The sequence below is a fragment of the Ochotona princeps genome, chromosome 13 (assembly GCF_030435755.1).
Source record: "Ochotona princeps isolate mOchPri1 chromosome 13, mOchPri1.hap1, whole genome shotgun sequence".
NCBI classification, from domain to species: Eukaryota; Metazoa; Chordata; class Mammalia; order Lagomorpha; family Ochotonidae; genus Ochotona; species Ochotona princeps.
The window spans coordinates 60,840,843-60,865,518 of NC_080844.1; the positions used below are offsets into that span (position 1 = coordinate 60,840,843).

The 24,676-nt window shown below is 54.6% G+C and overlaps 1 protein-coding gene across 2 annotated transcripts; it reads left to right on the forward strand.

Moving 5' to 3' along the window:
- The first annotated feature begins 2,003 nt into the window (after nt 1-2,003).
- BAG3 (BAG cochaperone 3) lies at nt 2,004-22,443 on the forward strand. Of its 2 annotated transcripts, none has more exons than XM_058671572.1 (4): nt 2,004-2,533; nt 17,332-17,652; nt 18,447-18,833; nt 21,616-22,443. In XM_058671572.1, exons 1-4 carry the CDS (start codon nt 2,360-2,362, stop codon nt 22,438-22,440), a joined length of 1,707 nt encoding a protein of 568 aa, XP_058527555.1. In that variant the 5' UTR covers nt 2,004-2,359; the 3' UTR covers nt 22,441-22,443. The 2 variants fall into 2 exon arrangements, with proteins under 2 accessions (XP_058527555.1, XP_004580260.2); XM_004580203.2 differs by having other exon boundaries at nt 2,011-2,533; nt 21,613-22,443.
- Nucleotides 22,444-24,676: the final 2,233 nt, after the last annotated feature.

Genomic DNA, 24,676 nt, shown 5'->3' on the forward strand with positions numbered 1-24,676 from the left:
TTTAGCCAATCCAAAGACAGGAGGCAGGACCTTGTCCAGGCCTCCCATATGGGCTCAGGTTCTCAAGGCTTTGAGCCATCCTCTGCTGCATTCTCAGGCCACAAGCAGGGAGCTGGATGGGAAGCAGAGCAGCCAGAATATGAACCAGCACACATGAGATGCTGGCACACGGAAGCTGTGGAATTGGGAATGAGCCATCCTGCCAAGCCCATGAGTACTGCTGCTTATGGTAAATTAGTACATTGGCATTTGGGTTTATATCAGTCTCTCCTGTATTTTGTCATCTTGTGTCTAATCACCTTTATCTACACTGAATTTCTGAACTGTAAAGTTGATAAGGAGTCTTTGAAAAAAAAATACATATATGAGTTATTTGTGAGACAGAGAGCAGGACGCACGTGGGTCTTCCTTGTGGGTGGCAGCCATGAAGTGCCACAGCCGTCACCACGCTTCCTAAGGTCTGTTTAGCAGGAAACTGGAGTCAGGACCCAGGGCTCAAGCCCGTATGCCAATGCTGGGCACTGGCATCATAACTGCCATGCCCAATTCCAGCCTCTGCTGAGGAGAATTGGGGGAGAATCATTCTGTTGGAAATGATTGGTAGGCCTCTCTGCCTTTGTTGTAGGAGTAATCTGAGGGCAGGAAGAGGCCAGATAAAGGTTCCAGAATATTCTCTGCAATTAGAAACAGGTGCCCATGTTGATCCAAAGTCTCCCTGCGGGATGGGCATGAGCCATATGCCTCAGGTTCCAAACAGAGCTTGTCCAACACCCAACCCAGGATACTCCTCCCACTTCCTGTCCCTGTCTCCAGGATTTAGAAAATCTTTCAGGTTGCAAATGCAATCTCCACTGAAGTGACCAAATCATGGTTTGGTTTGGTCCTTGCTTTCCAAACAAATGGCAAGATATGAGATAACAAAAGCCAGCTTCAACCAGGACAAAGCCCAGCTTGCAGGAGGCAGCTCAGTGGAGGCGAGGGCACACCTCTGTCTAGCCATCCCAAATCCAGTGTCACCAGTGGCCTCCACCAGGCCACCCAGGTTCAACCCCAATGTGAGCAAACCCACGTGCCTGAGGTGCACTGGCCCGTGTTGGCAGGGAGGCCTTTGGCTGCCCAAGATGTCACCAAGACATCATGAGTGATAGGGAGACAGTGATAACATCTCAGACAACTAGTGACTAGAAGGGCATGAGGATACAGTGGAACCACAGTAAGGCTAGATGGACCTGGTCTCTTTTGCTTCTGGTCTGATGGTGAAAACCCACCAAGAGACAAAAACATACTGAGCATTGCTCACACAACATTGTCAAATTCGCCTGTTAGATTCTCCCGTTGTTGTCCAGAGAACTTTCTGGAACCATTAAGGAGCTCCCGAATATTGCCCCATCTGTGGACTCCCTTGCAGGTACCACTTCACTCGTGACATCACAGTTTACATCAGCAGTGGCGCAGCTGGAGGCACAGCTGTTTCAAAAGTACTAAAGACGGTTTCGGGGCGGGATCATAGGGCAACCAAAAACAAAACAGTAATTACAGAAAGCACCAAGCCACCAACGGACGTTTTTTCTTTCAAGTTGTTCACTGCAATGAAAGTTTCTGGAGTTGAATCACGAGCAGGTAACAAAAACCACAGACTGACGCAATCTTTGCTTCCTTTTCAGGCTTCCAAAGGCAGGCAGGTGAGTCTCCACGGCTCTCCCACGTTCCCCAGCCCGCGTCGTGCAATTAGCGTTGGGGCAGCCCTGAAACGCAGTGGCTACAACAGAGTGCCAAACAACGGGGTTCCCAGCACCACAAACTGTGGAGATGGGGATGGCGGAAAGGGGCCGGAGCTTCAAGATGATTTTGTGTTTTCACAGAGGCGTCCGGAGCAGACCCCCGGGGGTGCAAGGTCACGGCCACCACCCCGTGGGGCGCGTCCAGGACGCCCGTGGACATGGCCACTCTCCCTTCGGCGCCTGGACGAGCCGGCCGGGGCCTGTTCCTGAGAAGCCGGCCGGGAGGCGGCGCGCCCAGAGCGGCAGAGCCGTCGCCCCGCCCCGCCCCGTGCGCCACGATTAGAGCCGTGACTCAGGGCGGAGCTCCGCAGCCGGCCGCGCCGCCAACTTCTCTGGATGGGGCCAGAAGTTTCTAGCCGGCCAGTTGCTGCCGCCCTCTTCTCTGCTCCTTCCCCTTTGGCAGCGAGGAGGCTATTTCCAGACACTTCCAGCCCTCTCCGGCCACGTCACCCTCGCCTTTAATTCATAAAGGTGCCCGGAGCCTGCTTCCAGGACACGTCGGCGGCGCAGGGCTCTCCCTCCAGCGGCGGCCCACACAGCGACTGTGCGCCCCCAGGCCCGAGACCCCCGCGTCCGGCATGAGCGCCGCCACCCACTCGCCCGTGGTGCAGATGGCGTCCGGCAACAGCGACCCGCTGCCCCCCGGCTGGGAGATCAAGGTCGACCCCCAGACCGGCTGGCCCTTCTTCGTGGACCACAACAGCCGTACCACGACGTGGAACGACCCGCGTGTGCCCCCTGAGGGCTCCAAGGTGAGCCAGGCCCGCGGCGTCCTGACGGGGCGTGCCCGGAGGGCCGCGGAGCTCGGGCCAGGCCGCCCCCAGACTCGGGCACCCGAGGGCCCACTCCTGGCCGAGTCGCCTCCCAGGACCCGCCCTGGACCGGCGTAGGTGCCAACGAGGCTCCGGAACGCCCGGGCGACTCTATCCCCCAAGACCCAGAGACGGGGGGCGAGGGGGCTTGGAGACGGTCTAGTGGTCCGAGGTTCGGGGAGGGGCGTCCGGCCTGCTCGGCTGCGGAGGCTCGGCGCCGCGCGGCCTTGCTCCTCCGCTTGGCCTCGGAGACTAGGCCAGTGGGTGCAGTGGGTGCGGGGGATCTTTTGGAGTGGCACCCCTGGTTGCGGGGTACTTGACTTGACTTCCACGTCTCCAGAGCCTTGGGTCGTTTTCCTGGCTGCCTTGGGGAGTGGAGCAGGGGGCTACTGCTGGAATCTGCTGTCCGGGCAAATGCCCTCTCGTGTGACTCTAGAAAAAGCCAGGTGCTCCTCTCCCTGGCTGCGGTTGGAGAAAAAGGAGAAAGGAAGCGCCTTTTCCTTGTTATGGAATTCAGATACTCCGCACTTGTTTCCGCAAATAACTGATGAGCGAGCCTCGAGTGTGGCAGGTGTGTGCCTCCCTACGCATGTGCAAGGAGGTGTGCCTCCCCCCCTCCCCGCTCAGAAATAAAATGAAAACAGAAAATTAGAACGAGTCTGTTCCTTAGAAAAATGATAATCCCTTGGCTACCCTGGCCGCTTTCTGTAAATCTGAAGGGTTTCACCCAGATAACTACTCTGAAAAATGAGTAAATACACTTCAAGAGAGTCTGGGTTCTAGAAGCAGTGCAAAGTTGGTAGATTGAAGATTTATAAACTTACGCAATTAATTCTAGATGCTTTGTAGACCGCAATTTTAGAAGACCTGTATTATCTGCCTTTTAAAAAAATTGATAAAACTCTGCCTAACTAAGAGATACTGTGCATTCAGCAGTTTTACATTTACAAGAAATTAATTGTATACTCATTCCTGAAAATTGATGGACGAGGCTGTAATTAGCTGGGATGAAATAATTACATATACCCTTTTGTGTGTCTGTCTGGCCCTGTGTTGGGTGGGACCCAAGCTCCTGGCAGCTCTCTTGCTGCAGATACAGGTTCCTAAGGTGGAACCCTGAGCTGGCCCTGAGGTCCCCCTCCTGTACTTACGGGGCAGCCAGATCTGTGGGCACCCTGTGTCCCCAGCGAAGATCCAGTTTGAACGTATTTGTTGCTAGCACTTTGTTTTCAACTTGAAACTTACCCAGCAGGTACCCACGGGTGGCTAGGATTAGGCTGTGGTTTCATAAACCTTTCTAAGGAGAGAGAGAAACAGGTTGAGCTGCTGTCAAGGTCCCCAGCAACTAGAAACCAGTAAGTGGATCAGAATCCTGGCCAGCCCAGCCGCGGAAGGGCAGGCAGAAGGCTGAAGTTTAGAGTTTTGGAAAGCCTTTCGTCCCAGAGAGTTCCTGTTTGTGAAGGTCACCCATGCTATTGCCGAAGCTGGGACAGAGCTCTGTGGGAAGTCCTAATGAGAGGTGGTGTCTCAGTTCCCAGGAAGTCAGAAGGGGTTGAATTGTTATGAAACTGACGCATGTTGCAGGCAGGGCATTCTTGATTCCGGAATTATCTTTGTGTTCTCTCTCTGATGGGGTCACTGCCTTCCCTCCACTGTGCATGTTTGGATTTTTGGTGGTAGCTGTGACCAATTCCAGAAGGGTTTTCTGGCCACCTGGACTTGTCAGTGGGGCTTGCGAGCATCGGCCGCTGGCAGCAAGGGGCCGCTGGCAGCAAGGGGCCTGCTGCTTCAGTCCCGTGCTTGGTTTATTCACTGCTTCGGGGGTGATTCACTTAGTTTCGCTTTGCTCTAGACCTAGCAGAAAGCCCTTGGATCTGATTTTACTTGAAAAACTGGGTTCCTAATGTGGAGTGAGAAAAGGAGCAAGGCCTGAAACTGGAGATAGGTGGGCGGAGCCGAGCCTAGGTCCCTGGGAGCACCCTCAGTTTCCAGAGCCAGGGCTATGAGCCAGTGAAGGTCAGGAACGTGGGGGGACTCAGCTGGGCGATGTTTACAGTCTGACCCTGTCGGTGAAGAACTGGAAAGGAGAAAGCCTAGAACCTAGTGTCTGACTTGGCCTCCATAACCCGCCCAGTGATTGGTCTTTCTGTATCCTGGTTTTTACTGAGGAGCAAGGGAACACAGGATCCCGCTTTCTGCACAAGTTGGGCTTCCTACTGATCTGGCAGGTTCCTACCCGTCCAGGCTCCTCCTAGACAGAGAGGGTTGGCGTTCAGTTTGGAGTCAGGAGATGCACATTTCCTGTGAGGCCACACCCCCTGCTTGCTGTCCGGGATAAACAGCCATTCCCTCTTGTGCTCCCTGGGGGGAACAGGGCCACCCTAGCTCTGAGTCTTCAGGGTCCCCAGGCCGGCAGTGTGCAGGGGGCAGAGGGAGCCATCTGAGATGTGTCTGTTTCACTGTTGAATGCAGCTCAGAAATCTCCTAGGGTTTCTGGTTATCCCGATCGTGCCCATTGGCATTGGAAGCCCACAGTGGTCCGTGAGCGTCTCTGGTAGGCGGGGAGTTGGAACTTGGCCAGATTCCCCCAAGAGATACCTGCTTCCGATCAGGTCCTTGGAATTCTGTCCCAGCTGCCACTTGGCTCCTTGAGCATGCTGTTCCTGGACTTCAGGAAGAGGATGTTGGGGGAATAAGAAGGGACAGCATCCTTTGGAGTCTAGTAGGGGGCAGTGCCTCGGCGGGCTGGAGATCCTCCTACACCCCCGGAAGAAGCGAGCCCCTCTCTTGCTTTCCCAGCAGAACCTCTCTGTGATCTGTGGCACCCAAGTTCCGGGAGAGGGGGAGAGGATGAAACCTTTTTCAGAGGCAGTTGGCACCGTGTGGGTTATGCCCGCAGTGGACCTGTTCGCTCTCCTTCAGGTTCACCAGAGCCTCCGGAATGTTCTCAGAGATGAGCTCATTTTGCCCTCTCCTGATCAATGGCAAACTCCCGTGCCTCTCAGCGGGAGTAGTGCGTTGGAGTCACTACTGAACAGACTTTGGTCAAACCATGATTTGCCACAGGACGGATGAGGGGCCTGGTCAGGTGCCTTGAGAGGCCAGCTCCTGAAAGACCCTCAGGTGCCCCTTCAACAACAGCCTGTGTTTGGCTCACGTGAGAACTGCCCCTGTTTTGTGGGGTAGACTTGAGGATAGCGTCAGTCTGGCAGAATGGGGGCAGGCTTTGCCGGCAGCCAGGGCCGGGGAGGCCCAGTGCCGATGCTGACCGGGTTGGTGGTGAGTCACAAGGCTTGAAACCACCGTGCACCTTGGTTAGCACTGTGCTTCTCCTGGGATGACACACTGCTACCTTAGGTAAACTGCACCATAGGTTTTTTATTTCTTGACATTTAACAAGGATGCTCTGATGTTTATCATCCCAAATAGGAAACCATAGATAATCTCAGCTGCCTCGTTCTCCTTCTGGTTTTGCTGTTTAAATGCTTAGACACCTTGCGTAGAACTGGGGTTGGGTGGGGGAGCATTAAGCTTCTCTGGCACGGACAGATCTTCATGGTTGCCCAGGTCACCTTCTGGGCCTCCTGCTCCATGGACCTGCTCTAGCTTTGCGCCCCCTGACCTGCTTCTGCCTTGGAACTTCCACATCTGGACTCTGCAGGGAAGGTTCCAGATCCTTCGTCTTGCAGCTACAGGGGTTGATCTCTGTCACTGGGCTCTCATGGGCACCAAGTGTTTGGGGCATTGACAGCTTTGTAGAAGCCAGGCAGCTTGCAGAAGCTTAATGCGAGAATTTCTTTAGTGAGCAATGAGTATGAGACATGCTTGGCTATATGTGCCAGGTGAGAGTGTGGGCTGCTACCAGCCTTCTCTCTCTAAAGCCCCTCTATTTGGCTTTTTGAGCCAGAAGCTGTTAAGTGTGATTTGTGAGTGGGGAGACAGGGACTGGCCTGGCCCACAGCAAAGCAGCAAGACTTGGTAACTTCACTCCCTGTACAGTGACAGGCTGTGCTCTGCGGCTCTGTCTGCTGTCGCCTCAGCTGCAGGTCAGAACCGCCCTGAGCCCACCTTGGGCCCATCGGTAGGACATGTGGGCCCATTTCCTGAGCTCCGTCTGAAGTAGGAGATAGGCTCATGTCTTCACTCCGTCATGCCATCTCAGGAGCACAGCGGACCCTGCATGCAAGTCACAGTGGGAAGTGGCACAGGAGGACCCCTGCCCCCATGTCATTCTCGACAAAGCGTGTCCTGCCGCGTACTCTCACTGAAGTCTTTTTTTCCCTAAGGCTGGTGCTTTCCTGCGTTGACTCTGGGTCTCCTCCCTGTTGAGTCCCAGAGGCCCAAGGCCAGCCATCTGTTTCATCCCCACCTCGGGTGCCTGGTGGGAGTACAGCTGTGGGGAGCAGGAGGCCTGGGCCTGGTCGCTCCAGCACCTGTGCCGAAGCAAGTGTAGCACACACACCAGGAGCCGGTGTCAGGCCCTCAGTCCTGTGGCGTTGTCCTGCACACCTGCCTTCCCCAGAGGAGCCCTGGAGGCCAGCCCCTTGTGAGCAGTGTTTGAGAGGCTTTTTCTGCCCAAAAGGCTTTAGGATTCATTCCATGCATCCATCCCTATGGGTCTTGGAGAAGCACTCTTTCACTTTTTAATTTTGAGGGGCAGGGTGTGGATGCTCCCAGCCCATTCATTCATTCACTTCCCAGATGTTGGCAGCTACTGGGCTGGCTAGACCTGAGCCCGATCTCCTAGGTGGGTGGCAGGAAATCAGTGGAGCCATCCCTGTTGCATTCCAGGGTCCATGTTGACAGGAAGGTGGCACTGGGAGCTGAAACTGGGAATTGAACCTTGGTACTCTAACGCAGGAGACAGGCAACTTCGAGTTCCCGCAGTAGCTCTCTTTTTAACAGTGACTCAGCATCTTCTTGAAAAACGCTTTCACATTTCTTTGAGTGACAGAGGAACAGAACATGCTGTGTCCACTAGCCCTAGATTCATGCCTATATGCATGCAGCGGAGTGGGGGTTGCAAGCCCCACCGGGGTGGCAGGATCCAGGTAGCTGGGTCATCACTGCTGTGTCCCAGGGTCTACATTTGCAGGAAGCTGCAACTGTGAGCTAGAGCTGGGACTTAACCCCAGTAGGGGATGTGGGTGTCTTAACCTCCGTGCCAGCTGCCCACCCCTACGCAGTATCTTGGAGCAGGCCTGATGCAGAGACCTGGAACCAGCGGCAGCAGAGCTCGCCGGCAGCTGCAGGAAGCAGCCCTGGCTGGGCAGGGAGACCGTCCTGGACTTTCCTTCACTGTGACTGACAGTGAGATTTGACTTTGTATTCGTGAAGCCTTTTCTTCACTGTCAGTTCAGGAAAGCCCAGACTGCTGGCCACCTGCGTCAGAAGCCTGTAAACACTTGAGCTGCCAGCTCAGGGCTGTGCCCTGGTAAGCCTTGCCCCGAAAATCCTTGGCATCCTGTTGGAGCAATCCTTTCCTGCTGCAAAATAACTTCCTCTGCTCATTAAAGTAGAATTACAGAGGTTTTTTTTTTTTTTTTTATCATTTGAAAAATCCTGCCTGGACACTGAATGAGTGAGTGGCTTAAAAATCCGGTGGGGGAAAAGCATATGCGGCAGGGAGGGCAGCCACTTCCTGGCCGAACCTTCTGGAGCAGGGTCAGAGCAGGGCTGGCCTCCTGCCACAAGACAGGGTCTTGGTGTGGAGACCCTGGTCTGGCTGTGCCCCGTGCCAGGCGCCGGTGCACGGTTGGTTGGGGTCACGGTGATGGTGACTGGTGAGGTGAGCCTGTCCCACCTCAGCTGACCTGATGACTCAGCACGAAGCCCTGGCGCCTTCACACTGAATGTTCCAAGTCTGAGCTCCAGCCCAGCTTCACCAGGGCAGTGAAATGCTTCCCTTCCTGCTAGGTTTTGCTCCGCGATGATGAAGGGTTTGGGGACACAGGCGTGTTAGCACAGTATACAGGTAGAATAGGAACGGTGAAGGGGTTAGTGTGTCTCTGGCTTCCTCATCAGACAGGCTTAGAGTCTAGACTCCCAGGTCACTCACCTTGCCTTCTGTAACAGGGAGAATCCAGGGAGGTGTGCAGGCAGGTGCAGCAGCTGTGCAGTCCCCGAGACCTTGGCAGCCTCTGCTGTGGTATAGGAGAAGCCAGTGGTTCAGGAGCTTGGCTTGCCACGCTGCGGACCCATCCCGTCTTCCCAGAAGCAGGCGTCCTCTCATCCCCTATACTGACTTGAGCTGACTCCAGGGCCCTGGCCTGGAGATGCCTGTGCCCCTGAGAGAGCAGTGAGGGTGGACAGTAACATGGGCTTCAGCTGGGGAGTTGGGTTTCCGGTGTTGTGCTGTGTGGAACACTGTTCACTACCAGTTCCTGTTCTGGGAGAGAAGTCTCTGTAGGCCATGTCTACACAGCCGAAAGAGCAGCACTTGGCAGGACTTAGGTGCCCAGGCCAGTGGGGGGGAGGGCATCCCTTGTACAGTTGCCCTGGGTGCAGTCGTGCGGGGTGGCAGTGTCCCCAGAGCTGGAAGGAGCTGGAAGCTTAGTGGGGGTATGGAGTTAATGGTCACCCTGGGAGGAAAGCTGTGAGAGGCTGCCTAGGGCAAGGAGCAGAGTGTCCCAGGTCTCACCGCAGTCAGAGAGGGTCTCCCCTTGTTCTGCTGCCAGACAAGCTGAGAGCTTTTCCTTTGGAAGTGTCTTTTGTAGGTGCCGCCTTCCACGGGCACCCTGACAGCACACCTGCGTGGCTGGCGTGTCGCAGGTGGGCAGGTCCTGTGCTTGGCCCGCATTCTCATCTCAGGATGTCCAAGTCCCTGAGAGGCCATGGGACCGTACCAGCTGTGAGGTCCCTTTTCCTCGGCTCTTGAAGTTCAGACTTCTTGGCATGGAAGGTGCAGATTCTTTTCCATTTGTGATTTTTGGCATTAGATTGATTAAAGCAGGTGGCTCTGCTTTTTTTTTTTCCCTGAAGTAGATAATACCCCCAAGATGTATTTAATTTATTTGTATTTATTTGTTTAAAAGGCATAGTTACAGAGAGAGGGAGGGAGAAAGATCTTCCATCTGCTGGTTCACTCCCCACACAGCCATGACAGTCAGAGCTGGGCTGATGGCAGGCTGAGGGTGGGAGCTCCCACGTGGGTGGCAGGGGTCCAAGCACTCGGGGCTTCCTCTGCTGCTTTCCTAGCATGTTAGCAGGAAGCATGTTAGTTAGAATGGAAACACAACAACTGGGCCTCAAACTGGTGCGCATATGGAATGCTAAAACTGCAAATAATGTCTTGATCCTCTGTGCCACAATGCTGGCCTAAGACTGATTTATTTAAAGGCAGAATTACAAAGAGAGAAAGCAATCTAATGTGGATTCACCCTTCAAATGGCTATGATGCCAGAGCTGAGCCAGTTTGAAGCCAGGGACCAGGAACTTCATCTGGGCTTCCCATGTGATTTTTTTTTGCAAAGTCAGATATACAGAGAGGAGGAGAGACAGAGAGGAAGATCTTCCATCTGATGATTCACTCCCCAAGTGACTGCAACAGCCAGTGCCGTGCCGATCTGAAGCCAGGAGCCAGGAGCCAGAAATTTCCTCCAGGTTTCCCATGTGGGTGCAGGGTCCCAAGACTTTGGGCTGTCCTTGACTGCTTTCCCAGGCCACAAGCAGGGAGCTGGATGGGAAGTGCAGCTGCCGGGATTAGAACTGGCACCCATATGGGATCCCGAAGTGTTCAAGGTGAGGACTTTAGCCACTAGGCCGCTGAGCTAGGCCCTCCCATGTGATTTAGAAGGGCCCAAATACTTAGACCAGGTGCATTAGCAGGGAGCTTGTTCAGAAATGAAGCAGTGGGGACCCAAATTAGTGCCCATCTGGGATGCCAGGCATTGAGTTATCCTGCTATGCCATAAGGCCACTCCCAGGAAGCAGGTAGTTGTTATTTTTCCTAAATCTATGAGTTTAGAAGCAGAATGTCCCTTGGACGGAGTTCTCAGCCTGGCTGTGCACTCCCATGTGTGCCCCAGGGGCCAGGGAGGCCAGATACGGGCTGTGAGCACTGCCCCTGGTGGAGGAGATGCCCAGCACTGGCCAACAGTTGTGTGTGGCTGGGGACTGTGAGTATGTCCTGTAAGCGACCTCAAATATGTTGAAGACACACCAACACGGCAGCAGGTGTTCTGCCAGGCAGCCCTTCCTGTGTGTGGCTCCTCCCTGCTTCCTGCCTGAAGATGTGAGCACCAGCCCCAAATCTGTGAGCTCTTCCCTTCCCAGCAGCAGCTGCCTGGGGTCTGGGGTTTTGTCTGCATCTAGGTCGTGAAACTTCAGCCACAGCTCTCAGCAGGGAAGATGCATTCTTGCCAATTAGTGCTTCTCAGCCCCCTTGGCGAGAGCCACTCAGAGCTGGGCTCTGTGAACAGCAAGGCCAGCCAGCAGCTGCTTAAGAGATGCTAGGCCCATCATCACTGCAGGATGAGGGACAGTCATGGAGCAGGGTGGCCTGGTTTCCACAGACTTTCCTCTGCCCTGCTATACTAGCCTGGGCAGAAAGCCTGGGCAAGGATGGAAAATGTCAGAGCTGGGCAAACTGGGCCTGTGGCTAGGAACTCTGCCCAAGGCGTCACAGCTCGTGAGCCCCAGGAGGGATTGGCACCTAGGGTAGCAGGCACAGGTCAGGGCTCCTGCTGGTTCTGTCCTGTTGTTTGGACCTCTTTGCAAGGTAAGGCCGTGTTGGTTTCAGCTCCTTCAGTGAAAACACCCAGGGACTCCCTCCTCCCTACTATCTTATAATTCTAGGATAATGTATGTTGTATTAATAATAGGACACGCTTCCAGTCACCTGTGTTTCACAGAGCTATGGCAGCATAGACCTCTTGTCCTACCAGGAGTCTTGGGTACTTTGGACTCTGGACTGTGGCCCAAGCTTACTAGGATTTGGTGAGTGTATTGAAGTAGCTGGGGTTAATGCCCAGTTCTGGTCCTGGCTCCAGCTTGCAGCTCATCCAGACCCTGCTCAGCCTGTTGGGTTCTTGGATCAAGGTTCCGGATTCAGGCCCAGTCCAGCATTGGTCGTTAAGGGCATATGGAGAGTGAGCCAGCATATGGGAGCTCTCTTCTAGATAACAAATCCTATGTATCTCGTGGGTTGGTCTGTAATATGCCCATAACAGAGCGGTGAGTGATGGGGGAGTCCCCATTCCAGAGTCACAGTTTGGTGGGTACGGAAGGATTTCAGTTTGGTTTTGGGATGGAGACAGCTACTTATCCGCTGAATGTCTGGTAGCATGTGCTTCCTTGAGATGGCCATCACACCGGCATTTTCTCAGGACCTTGCAGCCCAAGTTCACACTTAGAAGAAGTTTCCTTTGAGTGCATGTTTCCTCCCGAGTAGGGTTGAGTCCAGCCGCCTGACCTTTATCCAGGTCCTGGGAAAATGGGGAGGTCAGTTGCTAGTAAAACGCCAACACCTGGCTGTGTGAAGGCTCTCTGGCCTATAAACCCAGTTAGTAGACTCAGTGTCCCATTTCACATTAGGGGCTGGGAAGGCAGGAGATGCTACAGGGCAGTCCTGGGGCTGTCGCTGTCACCATGGTTCAGCCCAGTCACAGTGGCTGTGATTTGCAGGTGTGGAGGCCATGGTTTAGAGAACTGTGCCTTGCAACCAAGGTTGATGAGCAGTGGATGGGGCAAGGTCGACCCTTCTGGACTGTCTCACCAACGTGTGAATGTGTGTACCTCCTGTTTGGACCTGGCAGGACCTGTGAGCTGCTGTTCCCCGCCTGTCCTGGGATATAGGATTCAGCAGCCACCTCCTCTTGGTTGGTCATGTAGCTCTTTGGGGTGCCTAGAGGTCCGGCTTTCTGGTAAGGTGGGAGTGCAGTGAGGCATGTGTGCAGGTCGGTAGTGTTACTGTCTCCGGGGCTGTGTGTATGTGAATCCGGCCACAGCGGATGTCTGAGCAGGCTTCTTCATACCCCACACTGAGTCAGGCTTTCTGGGGCTTCAGGGGTGCCTCTTGGCACATTTCCTGGGTGCATACCATTTCTGCTTTATGAATTGTCTCCTTTTCATCTTCGCTCTGAGAAAGTGGAGGTGGAGGAGAGCAGGGTCACAGTTGTTTCTCTAGCACATGGAAGGGGCAGAGCCACAGTAGGAACTAGTTCAGGTTCTCCCGGGTCACGTGGCTGTTCCTGACTATCCTGTCCCCCAGTGCTCACATCACTGGTCCAAAACAAGCTGCACTGTTGAGAAACAGAGACGCTGTTCAGCTCAACCCAGCGCAGCCCAGTGCAACCCAGTGCAGCCCAGCGCAACTCAGCGCAACTCAGCACAGACCAGCTCAGCCCAGCTCAGCCCAGCTCAGCCCAGCTCAGCCCAGCCTAGTGCAGCCCAGCCCAGTGCACGCAGCTCAGCCCAGCCTAGTGCAACCCAGCGCTGCCCAACTGAGCCCAGCCTAGCCCAGCCCAGCCTAGTGCAACCCAACTGAGCCCAGCCTAGCCCAGCTCAATCCAGTGCAACCCAGCTCAGCCCAGCGCAACTCAGCCTAGCCCAGCGCAACCCAGCTCAGCCCAGCGCAGCCCAGAACCTGACCTCAGACTTTCTGTAATATCTTCCACTTAATGGGGCCCATCTTGGCTCCCCAGGGGTCGTTTTCCCACTCTAACTGAGCTTTCTCCTGGGGTTGTTGGGCGCCATGGGACACACCTAGAAGGGTTTTAACGCAGTACCAGAGGGCGTAAATGCATGTATGAGGCAAGCAGGGACAGGTCCTTACTTCCTCATCGGCTTTTGTGGCCATCCCTGATGTCTCGACTCCAGTAGGTTGAGCTGCAGGTTCACCACTGGAGATTACAAGGATGGGTAGCACATGGGCCAGCCCCTGAGATGGGGTCACACAGCCTACCCACCTTGTCCCCAGGCAGGCCACCAGAAACGGCAAGGATGATGGGTGGCACATGGGCCAGCCCCTGACATGGGGTCACACAGCCTCCCCACCTTGTCCCCAGCCCCTGAGGAGGTGGTTTCTCAGGTGAGGTCTGAAAGGGGCTAGTGTGATGGAGGCCATCTCTGACGTGGGCTTGAACTTGAAAACTCAGCTTGTGGTATTACTGAAGAGCTATGTCCTGTGTGTAGTATAAGGGAATTAGAAATAGTATGCATTATTCTTTTTAGTTTCTCACTGAAAAATCATGTTTTGCTGGGCTGTGAATGACAGTATCGCCCTCTTGCAGGTGGGGCCTTTTAGTGCGAGCTGAGCGGTGAGGCCTGGCAGGGACACTCGGCTGTGGGGACAGCTTCCACAGTGCAGTCCTTCTCGGCAGTTTCATTTCTGCTTTACATTTTTTCATTCATGTAGAAATATTGAATTGTGTAGCCTGTAACTTTGATGCAATGGTTTTCTTGTCATTTACCTAAGTCAGTGCTTTCCTGAACAAAACCCCTTTTTGAGGAGTGGGGGGTGGGAAGGGGTAGGGCTGTAGCACTTTTTTCTTGAAGATTTGTTTATTTAAAAGGCAGAGTTATAATTCCACATGGGCCCTGGCTTGTGTCCTGGCTGCTCCAGTTCCGATCCAGTTCCCTGCTAATGTGCCTGAGAAGACAGCCGAGGGCGGCGCGAGGGTGTGAGCCCTGCCCAGGGGGAGATGCGAGGACCTCCTCCGGCCTCTTGCTTCAGTCTGGCCCAGTCCTGGCTGCTGTAGCCTTTCAGCCTTTTACATGTATCTGTGTAACTCTGGCCTTCAAATAAATCATCTTGAGAGAGAAAAAAGAAGGAACTCTTTTATTTTTTTTTTGTTGTTGTTGTTGGTTTACTCCCCAGATGGGTGCAGAAATTGGGACTGGGCTAGACTATAACCAGGTGCCTGGACCTGCATTCAGGTCTGCCATGTGGATGCAGGGGCCCACAAACTTGAACCATCTTCTGTTACTTTCCCAGGTGCGTTAGCAGGTAGCTGCATCGGAAGCAGAGCAGCCAGGACTCAAAGTGGTGTTCAGCTGCACAAGCAGAGGCTTAACCCTCTGCACCACACTGGCCCTTGGACCTTTTTTTCTAAGTTTTTTTTTTTAATTGTTATTCTTTGACAGGCAGAAAATTTACTGTAAAATTACAAACAGGTCTTCTGCCCACTGGTTCACTCCCCAAATGGCCACAATAGCCGGAACTGAGCTGCTCCGAAGTCAGGAGCCTCTTCTGGTTTTCCCACATGGGTGCAGGGAGCCCAACCACTTGGGCTTTCCTTTGCTGCTTTCCCAGGCGATAAGCAGGGAGCTGGGTTGGAAGTGGATCGGCTGAACATGAACTGCTGCCCATATGGGATGCTGGTGCCGCGAGTAGAGGATTAGCAGGCTATGCCACCATGCTGCAAGCCTCCCCCTTAAGGTTTGTTTTTATCTGAAAGGCAGAATTTTTTAGAGAGGAGACAGAGAGAGAGCTGGAAGTTCTTACATATGCAGGTTTTTTTTTTGTTAAATTGAATGGCCTAAAGTGAGTTATTGATACATACCCCGGGATGCTGATTTCAGCTGGTGGTGGCAGCTTGCCCAGAACCCCATGCTCACAGGGGTCAGTGGCAGCCCCTGCCCTCAGCTCCTAACTGCCAGCCAAGGGACCCCTTCCACTATCGTCTTGGGTCACCCCATGCCTGCTGGGCCTCCATCTTAGGGGACAACAATGTCAGGGCTACACAGAAGGTACTGCGGGACAGGATTTTACAGGGGCATACGTATTTCCCACCACCCAGAAGACAAGAGGAAACCTAGAAGGTTCTTTCAAGTCCCTTCCTGGCTGTCCACCCCCCTCCCACGGGTGTTCATTCTCTGACATCGTCACTGTTAGCTGTCCTTACCCTCCGTTCCTCTGGCCCACAGAGTCTAGGCAGCATGGTGTTATGCCTGGGTAGGGGGTTTCTTCCGTTGGTTGCCTCTGGATGTCCCTTTTCATGGTCTTCTAAACCCCCCACTGCAGGCTCAGTGTTGCTCGCTCCACTTTCTATTAAGGGGAGGCCCAAGTTTCCTGAAGTGAGGCTTTGGTGCCCTGGGCTAAGAGAACTGTTTGGAACAGAAAAGAATGGACTTGGCTTCTAGCTGGGCTGTCTCTAGACTCATGAGCCCCATCTCCCCCTGCCTCGGGCCATCTTCTAAGCAGGCCTTGCTGGTTTGATGTCCCCAGGGGCTCACCAGTGTGGGTTGAATACATCCTGATTGCTGGGCTCCAGGGAGTATACTGTGGCTGAGGGTTCGGTGTGTGTCTGGGAAGAAGCAGTGAGCCTGCAGGCAGCTGGCAGAGGTGCTACCAAGGCAGTTTGTGCAGCCCCAGTTGTGGCTGGAGGAAGGGGGCCCTGGCAGTGGTCACCCGGAGGACTTTCTCAGCACCTGCTGGCTCACGGCAGGAACTGGGCTCCGAATGTGGCGCCTGGATCTGCTCCCTGCTCTTGGGTGACCTGCGAGTTAAACAGTCTAAAATAATGCTGCCGCCCAAGCACGTGGGCATTGTAATCTGAGCTTGCCTGCCTGCCCATGTCCCCAAGGACGAGCTGACCCCCTTGCCTCTCCCATGTGCTGGAGGCCCCGTGCTGGAAGGATCCCTGCGGGAGGGACTCAGTCGATGGGGCAGAAAGGACCAGCTCCTGGGGCCTACGTCTGCAAGCCAATAGAAACATTGCAGCTGTGCAGCCGTGGGAATCACCTGGTGCCAGCTTCACTTCCTGCGGATATTTGCTCTTCAGAAGGATGCACCCCAGAGGAAGCCTCATGAGCCTTGGGATGTGTACAGGTGACCCAGATCAGTGCCCACCCCTTCCCTGAAGGGCCCCTCCGGTGCCCAGGGGAGAGGGCCGCTGTGTGGTGAGATGGCGCTGCCCAGTGACTTGCTGGGCTTGTATGAAACAAGATCTCCCTGCGGTGCCTCTGCAGCCTGGCCTTCTCAAGGGTCCCAAAATAGCCAGGCCACTGCAGGACGACTGTGTGAGAGGGCAGCCCAGAGGGTCCCCAGCCACTGCTTGGCGGAGCAGTGATCAGCAGGTCTGGGCCATTGTGCTAGGTGCAGGGGCCCAGCAGCCAGGCAGGAATGGACTGACCTGCAGACACTGCAGGGGCAGGTGGAGTTCTCCTGCCTCCGAGCAGGGTGTGGTCAGAGGATGGAACCTGACTAAGGAAGTCAGGGACAGGGAGATTCTAGCCAGACCCACCCAGCAGGATTCTTGGCCCAGCCAGGCCAGAGTAAGCAGACCCTGGAGGCTGGGGAAGGGCGGAGCACTCTGCTAAATGACCTGAGCATTCAGTTAAAATGGGATCTGACCCGGAAGTGTACCAGTGAGCCTAGGAGAAGGTTTGAAAATCTGATTCAAGTTTGTCTAAGCATGGACTAAGTTTTTGTACAAGATTAGCACAGGGAATCCCTGGCTGCTGCCCCTCCTGGGTGTTCCTGCCCAAATTCCTGCGGGAACAGCCCCTGTGCCCACTCGCCTCTGCAATAATTTCACGTCTGGAAGGTGTGCTGGTTGACATTGGACCCTGCATCCGGGGAGTTAGTTGCTCTCCCACATGCACTGGGGCCTCTCAGTGCTCCACAGCTACCCTGGCTCACCTGCCTGCCCGAGCCCCATGGCTTCAGCTGCTGGCCACCCCCAGCCTGCAAGGCCAGCAGCAGGGGGCGGCAGTGTGGCCCAGCAGACTTTATAGGTCACGTACTCAAAGCTTTATCATTCCAGGTTCTAACTCATCTGTCTCTCCCCTTCCAGGAGACCCCTTCCTCTGCCAACGGCCCATCGCGGGAGGGTGCCAGGCTGCTGCCCACCAGGGAAAGCCACCCCGTGTACCCCCAGCTCCGACCAGGCTACATTCCCATTCCCGTCCTGCACGAAGGCGCCGAGAATCGGCAGCCACACACTTTCTCTGTCCACCCCCAGCCTGGGGCACAGCGATTCCGGAGTGAGGCAGCTGCGGCCAGCCCGCAGAGGGCCCAGTCCCCACTGCGGGCCGGGCCAGAAGCCACCCAACCGGACAAACAGTGTGGACAGGCGGCAGTGGCGGCCCAGCCCCCAGCCTCTCACGGACCTGAGGTGAGCAGAGGCCCAGCCGCGCGGAATGGAAGTTGGTAGCTCAGATGTGATTCCCGGCTCCTTAACTGGGACTGTGGCCAAGCGCCTAACAGGATTCCTGCTCCGCGGGCCTCCCCAGCATCCATGGTCCCCGAGCACAAATCCTCATTGCTGTCTGCCCCCGGAGTCTCAGGTGCCTCAGCTCTGAGTCTGTTGAGCTCCCCTACCTGCCAGAGTGAGCGGTCACGTCGGCCCGGGTACTGCGAGGCCCTCTGCTGCTCTAAGAACAGAGATTTGTAACGTGGCCCATGCACCAGTCACAGAAATCTTAGCAAATGTAACCTGACAAGGGGAATCTCCTTCCTTGTTTTCTGGATGATTAGAGGGTAGCTCAGCAAGCAAGGGACCTGGCCTGCCATACCCGCGCCAGGGGCTCAGCTGAGTTAGGAGAGGAGTTTAGGGAGGAGGACAGGGTGGCACAGTGACAGGAACTGTGGTGCGCCAGAGGCTTCCTACGGAGCTGCTGCTGGCTGAGGCACCTACACAGCTGATTTGACTCCCATCTTCAGCCCCAAGGGAGCGAGGAATCACTTCCCAGAATCAGTCACGGCTCAGAAAGCCACAGAGCCAGAAAGAGCCTGAACCCAGGCCTCCTGCCTCTGGCACTCTCAGACTTAAGCCTGGGTTCTAAAAATGGAACTGTCTGCCTGTGGGAGGGAGAGCTGGCCCTGAGCAGGTGCGCAGTGGAGGGTGTGCTTGGAGTACCAGGGCCCTGGTGGGTCATGGCAGCGCTCTCTCCCCTCTGTCTCTTGTAGCGGTCCCAGTCTCCTGCTGCCTCCGACTGCTCGTCTTCCTCGTCCTCCGCCAGCCTGCCCTCTGCGGGCCGGAGCGGCCTGGGCGCGCCCCAGCTGCCCCGCGGCTACATCCCCATCCCTGTGATCCACGAGCAAGTCAGCCGGCCGGCGGCCCAGCCCTCCTTCCACCAAGCCCAGAAGACCCACTACCCCGCACAGCCGGGCGAATGCCAGACGCACCAGCCGGTGTACCACAAGGTCCAGGGCGATGACTGGGAGCACCGGCCCCGGCGGGCACCCTCCCCGTTCAGGCCGCCCGCACGGGGCATGTCCAGCCGCGAGGCCTCGCCAGCCAGAAGCGGCACACCGACGCCCATCCGGGTGCACACTGCGGTCGAAAGGCCTCAGGTATGGCAGGTTCATAGTCAGCAGACTGCCTTCGGTGGCGATTGTCTAGGCCTGGGCAGCTGGGAGAGGGGGCCTGCAAGCCAGGCCTGCGCATTCCCACCTTTGCTCAAGTGGAAGCACCTCCCTGCAGTGCCCACACACTCCGAGTCTGTGGGGTGATGAGCTGGTCTTGCCTCTTTCTCCCAGTGCCTTCCTGGAGTCCCCTGCAGTGCAGAAGGTGGTCCTTCCATGAGCCTGCTGACAGGCACCATGTCTTTCATCTTTATTTTGTTTGTTTTAATATTTATTTATCTATTGGGAAGGCATATCAGATTCACAGACAGGAGGAAAGAGAGAGCTCTGCATCCGCTGGCTCACTGCCCAAGTGGCCGCAGTGGCCAGAGCTGCGCCGAGCCGAAGCCAGGAGCCAGAACTCCATTCAGGTCTCCCACATGGGTACAGGGTCCCAATGCTTTGGGCCGTCCTCGACTGCTTTACAAGGCCACAAGCAGGGAGCTGGATGGGAAGTGGGGCAGCTAGAACTGGTGCCCACATGGGATCCAGGTGCATGCAAGGCAAGGATCTAGCCACCAAACCATTGTGCCAGTCCCTTGTCTTCATCTCACAGCAAGACCCCATCGTGCTGGCTGAAGAGATGGCTAGCTGAGGGCATGGCAGGCTGGCCTGCTGAAGGTCACAGGCACAGGCCTGCCCGTCTTTCAGTGGAGACATGGGATGCTGGTCTTGGAGGAAGAGGGAGTTTTCTTTGGAAATAATCTCAGTCTTACCAAAGCGATCTAAGACATGCAGAAATCTCACGCACACTGCACCCAGACTCACTGTTGACATTCCGCTGCCTTGCTTTGTTTTGTCAGTTCTTCTCTGGATAGGTAAGTGCAGGTTTGGACTTCAGGACATTCATAGAAGCACAGAACTTTTTTAAAAAATGTATTTTGGTGCAAGAACATTTTGAAATCCATGCGTATTTTTTCTGTAATGCATTTTCCATGAAGTTTTGAAAGAGCCCTTTCAGCCTGAATTGCCAAGATTTCCCCTAGAATTGTGCCAGTGATGACCACTTAGAGTTCTCAGGTTTGGCAATGGGTATTGCTACAGTGCACTGACCCAGTAAGAGTCCTGTTAGGTCTCCTTCGCTGCAGCCCTCCCGGTTCCAGGATCTAAACCAGGAGCCTGAGCGGTGCGTGTAGCGGTCACGTCCGTCCAGTCCCTCCCCCCGACACACACTGGGCCCCTTCAGTCTGGAACAGTTCCTTGGCTCCGCTTTGCTTCCATGACCTTGATGTTATTGAAGAGTACAGGCCATCAGGCACCCTCTCTGGGACTTTTCTAAAGTGACGACTTTTTCTAAAATGGCTGCTGACACACTCAGAAGCAGTAAGGACCAGTTAAAGATGTCTGTGTTGGCAGAAGTTTCTCTCTCTCTCCATTCCCCTCCCTCCCTCTCCCTCCCCCCCCCTTTCCCCCTTCCCCTCCCCCTTTTTCCCCCCTCCCTCCTCCCCCTCACTCCCTATCCCTCCCCCTCACTCCCCCTCACTCCCTCTCCCTCCCCTTCCTTCCCCCTCCCTCCTTCTCTCTCTGACAATTCTGATTTTATTTATTTGGAAGGCCGAGTGATAGGAAGGGAGGGAGAGACACAGAGGAAGATTATTTACCTACTGATGAACTTCCCAAATGGCTCTGACAGCGGGGCTTCAGTGGCCAGGATCCTGGAGCTCTTTCTGGGTCTCCCACATGGGTTTAGGGGCCCAAGCACTGGGCCTTTTTCCATTGCCTTCCCAGTGCATTAGCAGGGAGCTGGATCAGAAGTGGGGCAACTAAGCTGGCACATGGCACTCTGATGTGGGATGCTGGTGTCCTAACTTCACCTGCTGGCAGCCCTGGCAGAAGAGGTTTGATGAAAAGCAGGTGGTTGGGGGTCGATTTCTGAGTCACACCTGTGTGGTAGAAGTGCCGTGTGCAGCGGCAGTTATTTCCTACAGATCTTTCCCATAATTGATGAAACAGCATTCACATGGTTCCCAGTGACCTTCCACTAGCTTTGTTCCAGGCTTTCCAGGATTTTACTTAACATCATGGCATGATTCAGTATTTGCAATGATGTGTGCTTTGAGATGGTACATACAGTCTGACTCTAACTGCCTGATTAATGAAATTGGGGGATGTGAGATTTTTAGAGAGGTTTTGAGTAGTCATTTATGTGCTAGGAGAAGCAAGTTGTTTGTTTTACAAACTCATGGCTGTCATTGAGACCACAGCTGGAAGTCAGCGTGGGAGGCCCAGGTACGAAGGTGCTGAGGCAGAATTCAGGGGCTGGTGACCATGAGCATCTTGTTTATTTTCAAAAACAAAGCCAGAAACCGCTGCCCTGGGCAGACACTGTTAGGGTGTCATAGCTTTCACGGGGAGGTCTTCACCCTTCCTGCACAGCAGGCATGGCGCGTGTGAGCAGACTGTATGGCCTAAGGTGTGGGGCCAGCCCTGCCTGGGGTCTGGCTGGTTTTATGTTTTAAAACTGTGCTGGCCTTTCTTTTCTGCTGTTTGAACACTGTAGAGAAATACCTTTAGAGGTAACACAGCAGCCCAAGGAGGTTCCCAGAAACCCAACAGATGGCTTGATTACCTATGTGGCAAATGGTTCGTTTCTATTTTATACCGGAAGGGTGACTTTGAGAATTTTTGTTTTAAGCCATTGTCTACTTCTTTCATTGGCTTCATAGAGCCGCCGTGACCTTCCACCATTTGTTAAACCCACCTCTGTTTGCTTTCCTCTTGTTCATAGCAGCCCATGGCCCATAGAGAATCGCCACCTGCTCCCCAGCCGGATAGCAAGCCAGAAAGTAAGCCAAGCCCGGCTGGACCAGATCTCCTTCCTGGACACATCCCGATCCAGGTGATCCGCAAGGAGGCCGATTCCAAACCCGCTTCCCAGAAGCTGCCCCCGCCCTCAGAGAAGGCGGAAGTAAAGGTGGTCCCCGCCCCGGTTCCCGGTCCTTCTCCTAGTCCCGCCCCTGCCCCTGTCCCCGCTTCCCCTAGGAATGTGGCTACAGAGGAGAGGGCAGCCCCCAGCCCTCCTCCCGCAGACGCCACCTCCCTCAAGCCTGGAGAAGCCGAGGCGCCCCCCAAACACCCAGGGGTACTCAAAGTAGAGGCCATCCTGGAGAAGGTGCAAGGGCTGGAGCAAGCTGTGGACAACTTCGAAGGCAAGAAGACCGACAAAAAGTACCTGATGATTGAGGAGTATTTGACCAAAGAGCTGCTGGCCCTGGATTCCGTGGACCCCGAAGGACGAGCTGACGTGCGTCAGGCCAGGAGAGACGGGGTCCGGAAGGTGCAGACCATCTTGGAGAAACTCGAGCAGAAAGCCATCGATGTGCCCGGTCAAGTCCAGGTTTACGAACTCCAGCCAAGCAACCTTGAACCCGACCGGCCGCTGCAAGAGATTATGGAGATGAGTGCCATGGCGGCAGACAAGGGCAAGAAGGGAGCTGGAAACGCGGAAGACCCACAGGCTGAGATGCAACAGCCAGAAGCCAAAGAGGGAGCACCTGCAAGCCCCAGCGGCAGCGGCGGTGCGCCCGACCCCTCTGGGAGCCCTGCCACAGCGTAGTCCCCGCGTCGGACCCCTCTGGGAGCCCTGCCACAGCGTAGTCCCCGTGCAGTGCGAGTCGGACTTGGAGACTTGGGCTGCTTGTGTGCATTGGGGGGGTTTAGGTTGCATGCATTTCAGGGACTTGAAATCTGTTTTTGTTATTTGTAGCCACTTGGGACGCAGTAGGGGATCTGGCTGGAGGCGAAACACGAATATAAGGGCTAAACGGAAACCGATGCTTCCTCCCACACCCTCATTCTGTACAAATAAAGAAGTTGCTTGTTATTTCTGAAGTTGAACCCCATTGCTTATTTCGGGGACCTTTATGCGTGGGCCCCAATTAGCGGTGGTTGTTTTGTTACTGTCTTCCTTTAGCTCTGGACTGAAGGAGTTTTTTGGGGAGTAGATGGGAAGTCGATTTCCCTCACATAAACATACAACTCAACTTTTCAGAAATGTTGCCTTTTTTTTTATGAGATGATATCCATCTCATAATTCAAATATCTAACTTTAGAAAGAACAAACTGTGCAAGGAGCCATAGAAATATCTGTATGTTGGATGACTTTATGCTACATCTAAAAAGAAAATAAAGTAATAGTTAGAGTTGCTTGTGTGTGTATTTTTTTTAATATTTGTTTTCATCAGAAAGGCAGACTTACAGAGAGAAGGAGAGACAGAAAGATCTTCTGTCTGTTGGTTCACTCCCCAAGTGATCACAACAGCCAGAACTGAGCCAATCCGAAGCCAGGAACCAGAAACCTCTTCTGGGTCTCCAGTATGGGTGGAGAGTCCCAAGGCTTTGGGCCATCTTCTGCTTGTCCAGGCCACAAGCAGGGAGCCTGGTGGAAAGTGGAGCAGCCAGGACATGAACTGCCGCTCATATGGGATCCCGGTGCTTACAAGGGGAAGCTTAGCCAGTTGAGCCATTGTGTTGGGCCCTTGTGTGGTTTCTAAAAAATGAGAAAGAGCAGCAGCACCAAGATTGTCTGTCCCCGGCTTCTGTCAGACTCGCTGGGAGGTGCTTGGTGAGCCTGCTCTAGACTCTGACATCTACCATCGCAGTTCATCAGGTTGGGGCTTCGGCCCCATTTTTACTAGAGGCTCAGATTGTAGCTTGGCCTGGGAAGACCTGGGGGAGGCTTGGGTGACAGTCCCAGGCAACAGTGGAGGAGCCATTGGGCGACACCTCAGACCTCACCAAGGGGCTGGGATGGTTTGCGAGTGTAGTGAGAAGCCCATTCCCACCGTTGCCCAAGTGTTTGGCAGAGTTCAGGTCCCTGCGGGGTGGACATGCACGCTCAGTATGCTTGTGCCATCTTTATCTGATACCTGAGTCACCAGCCCTCTGTGCCCTGATTGGGTTCCTAGACGTCTCTGGCATGAAGGGGCCAGCCGCACTCACAAAAGCCTCTGTTTTCTAAGTCTCTGTCTGGAAGGAGAGACAGGTCTCTGTCACTGATGTTCTCCGCACGCGCACGCAACATGCAGGGCTGAGCAAGGCAGGAGCCAGGAGTTCAAGGGTCAGCCCAGGTCTCCCCTGCTGCTCCGAGTGCACGGCAACGGGAAGCTGGCATTGAGAGTGGAGCGGAGACTCAGGCCGAGGCACTCCAGCACAGACTGCGGGCATCCCCAGAGGAATCTTCACTCTGTCCAAGTGCTTGTCCCGGAACGTGGAGGTGCTGCTGGATTTTTTTTCCCCCAGCTGTTTTCCAAATAAATTTGAAAAGAAAGGCTCCTGAGTCCTTGAACTCCATGTGCAGGCTGGCTTAGGAGCCCCTGAGATGAGTTTCTTATGACTGTACTGAGTTTAATCTTAGTGCCTGACGATGCTGCACAAAAATACACCCTGATGGGCTCGCCACTCTCCGCGTGCCGAGAAAGGTTGCAGTCACGCTGGTGGTAGTTTGCCAGCATCATTCCTGGGTGAACTCATCAGGAGAGAACAGGCCGGCATGCCACAGGTTCTAGAAACTCCAGCATGTAAATAGGAAAAGAAGCCCATGGGACTATTTTTAAAATGAAGGAAAGAGAATGTGACCCGTTCTCTTTGGGATATGGGGGCCTATTCTCAGAGGACCTCACCATTAACCCTCGAGTGGTTATTGTTAGATGTATGTAGGGTTTTTTTTGTTGCTGTTGTTTTTCAGATTTAATTAAGAGTTACAGAGGTTCATTCTCCAAATGGCTCCAACTGCAGGAATTGGGGACAAGGCCAAGCTGGGATCCTGGAACTCCAGCTGGCTCAGGTGCCAG

Coding starts and splice junctions, on each gene's coding strand:
- BAG3 (XM_004580203.2), top strand. CDS start 2,360: ATGAGCGCCGCCACCCACTCGCCCGTGGTGCAGATGGCGTCCGGCAAC. Junction 17,653..18,446: donor CAGCCTCTCACGGACCTGAG/GTGAGCAGAGGC, acceptor TGTCTCTTGTAG/CGGTCCCAGTCTCCTGCTGC. Junction 18,834..21,612: donor CTGCGGTCGAAAGGCCTCAG/GTATGGCAGGTT, acceptor TCTTGTTCATAG/CAGCCCATGGCCCATAGAGA.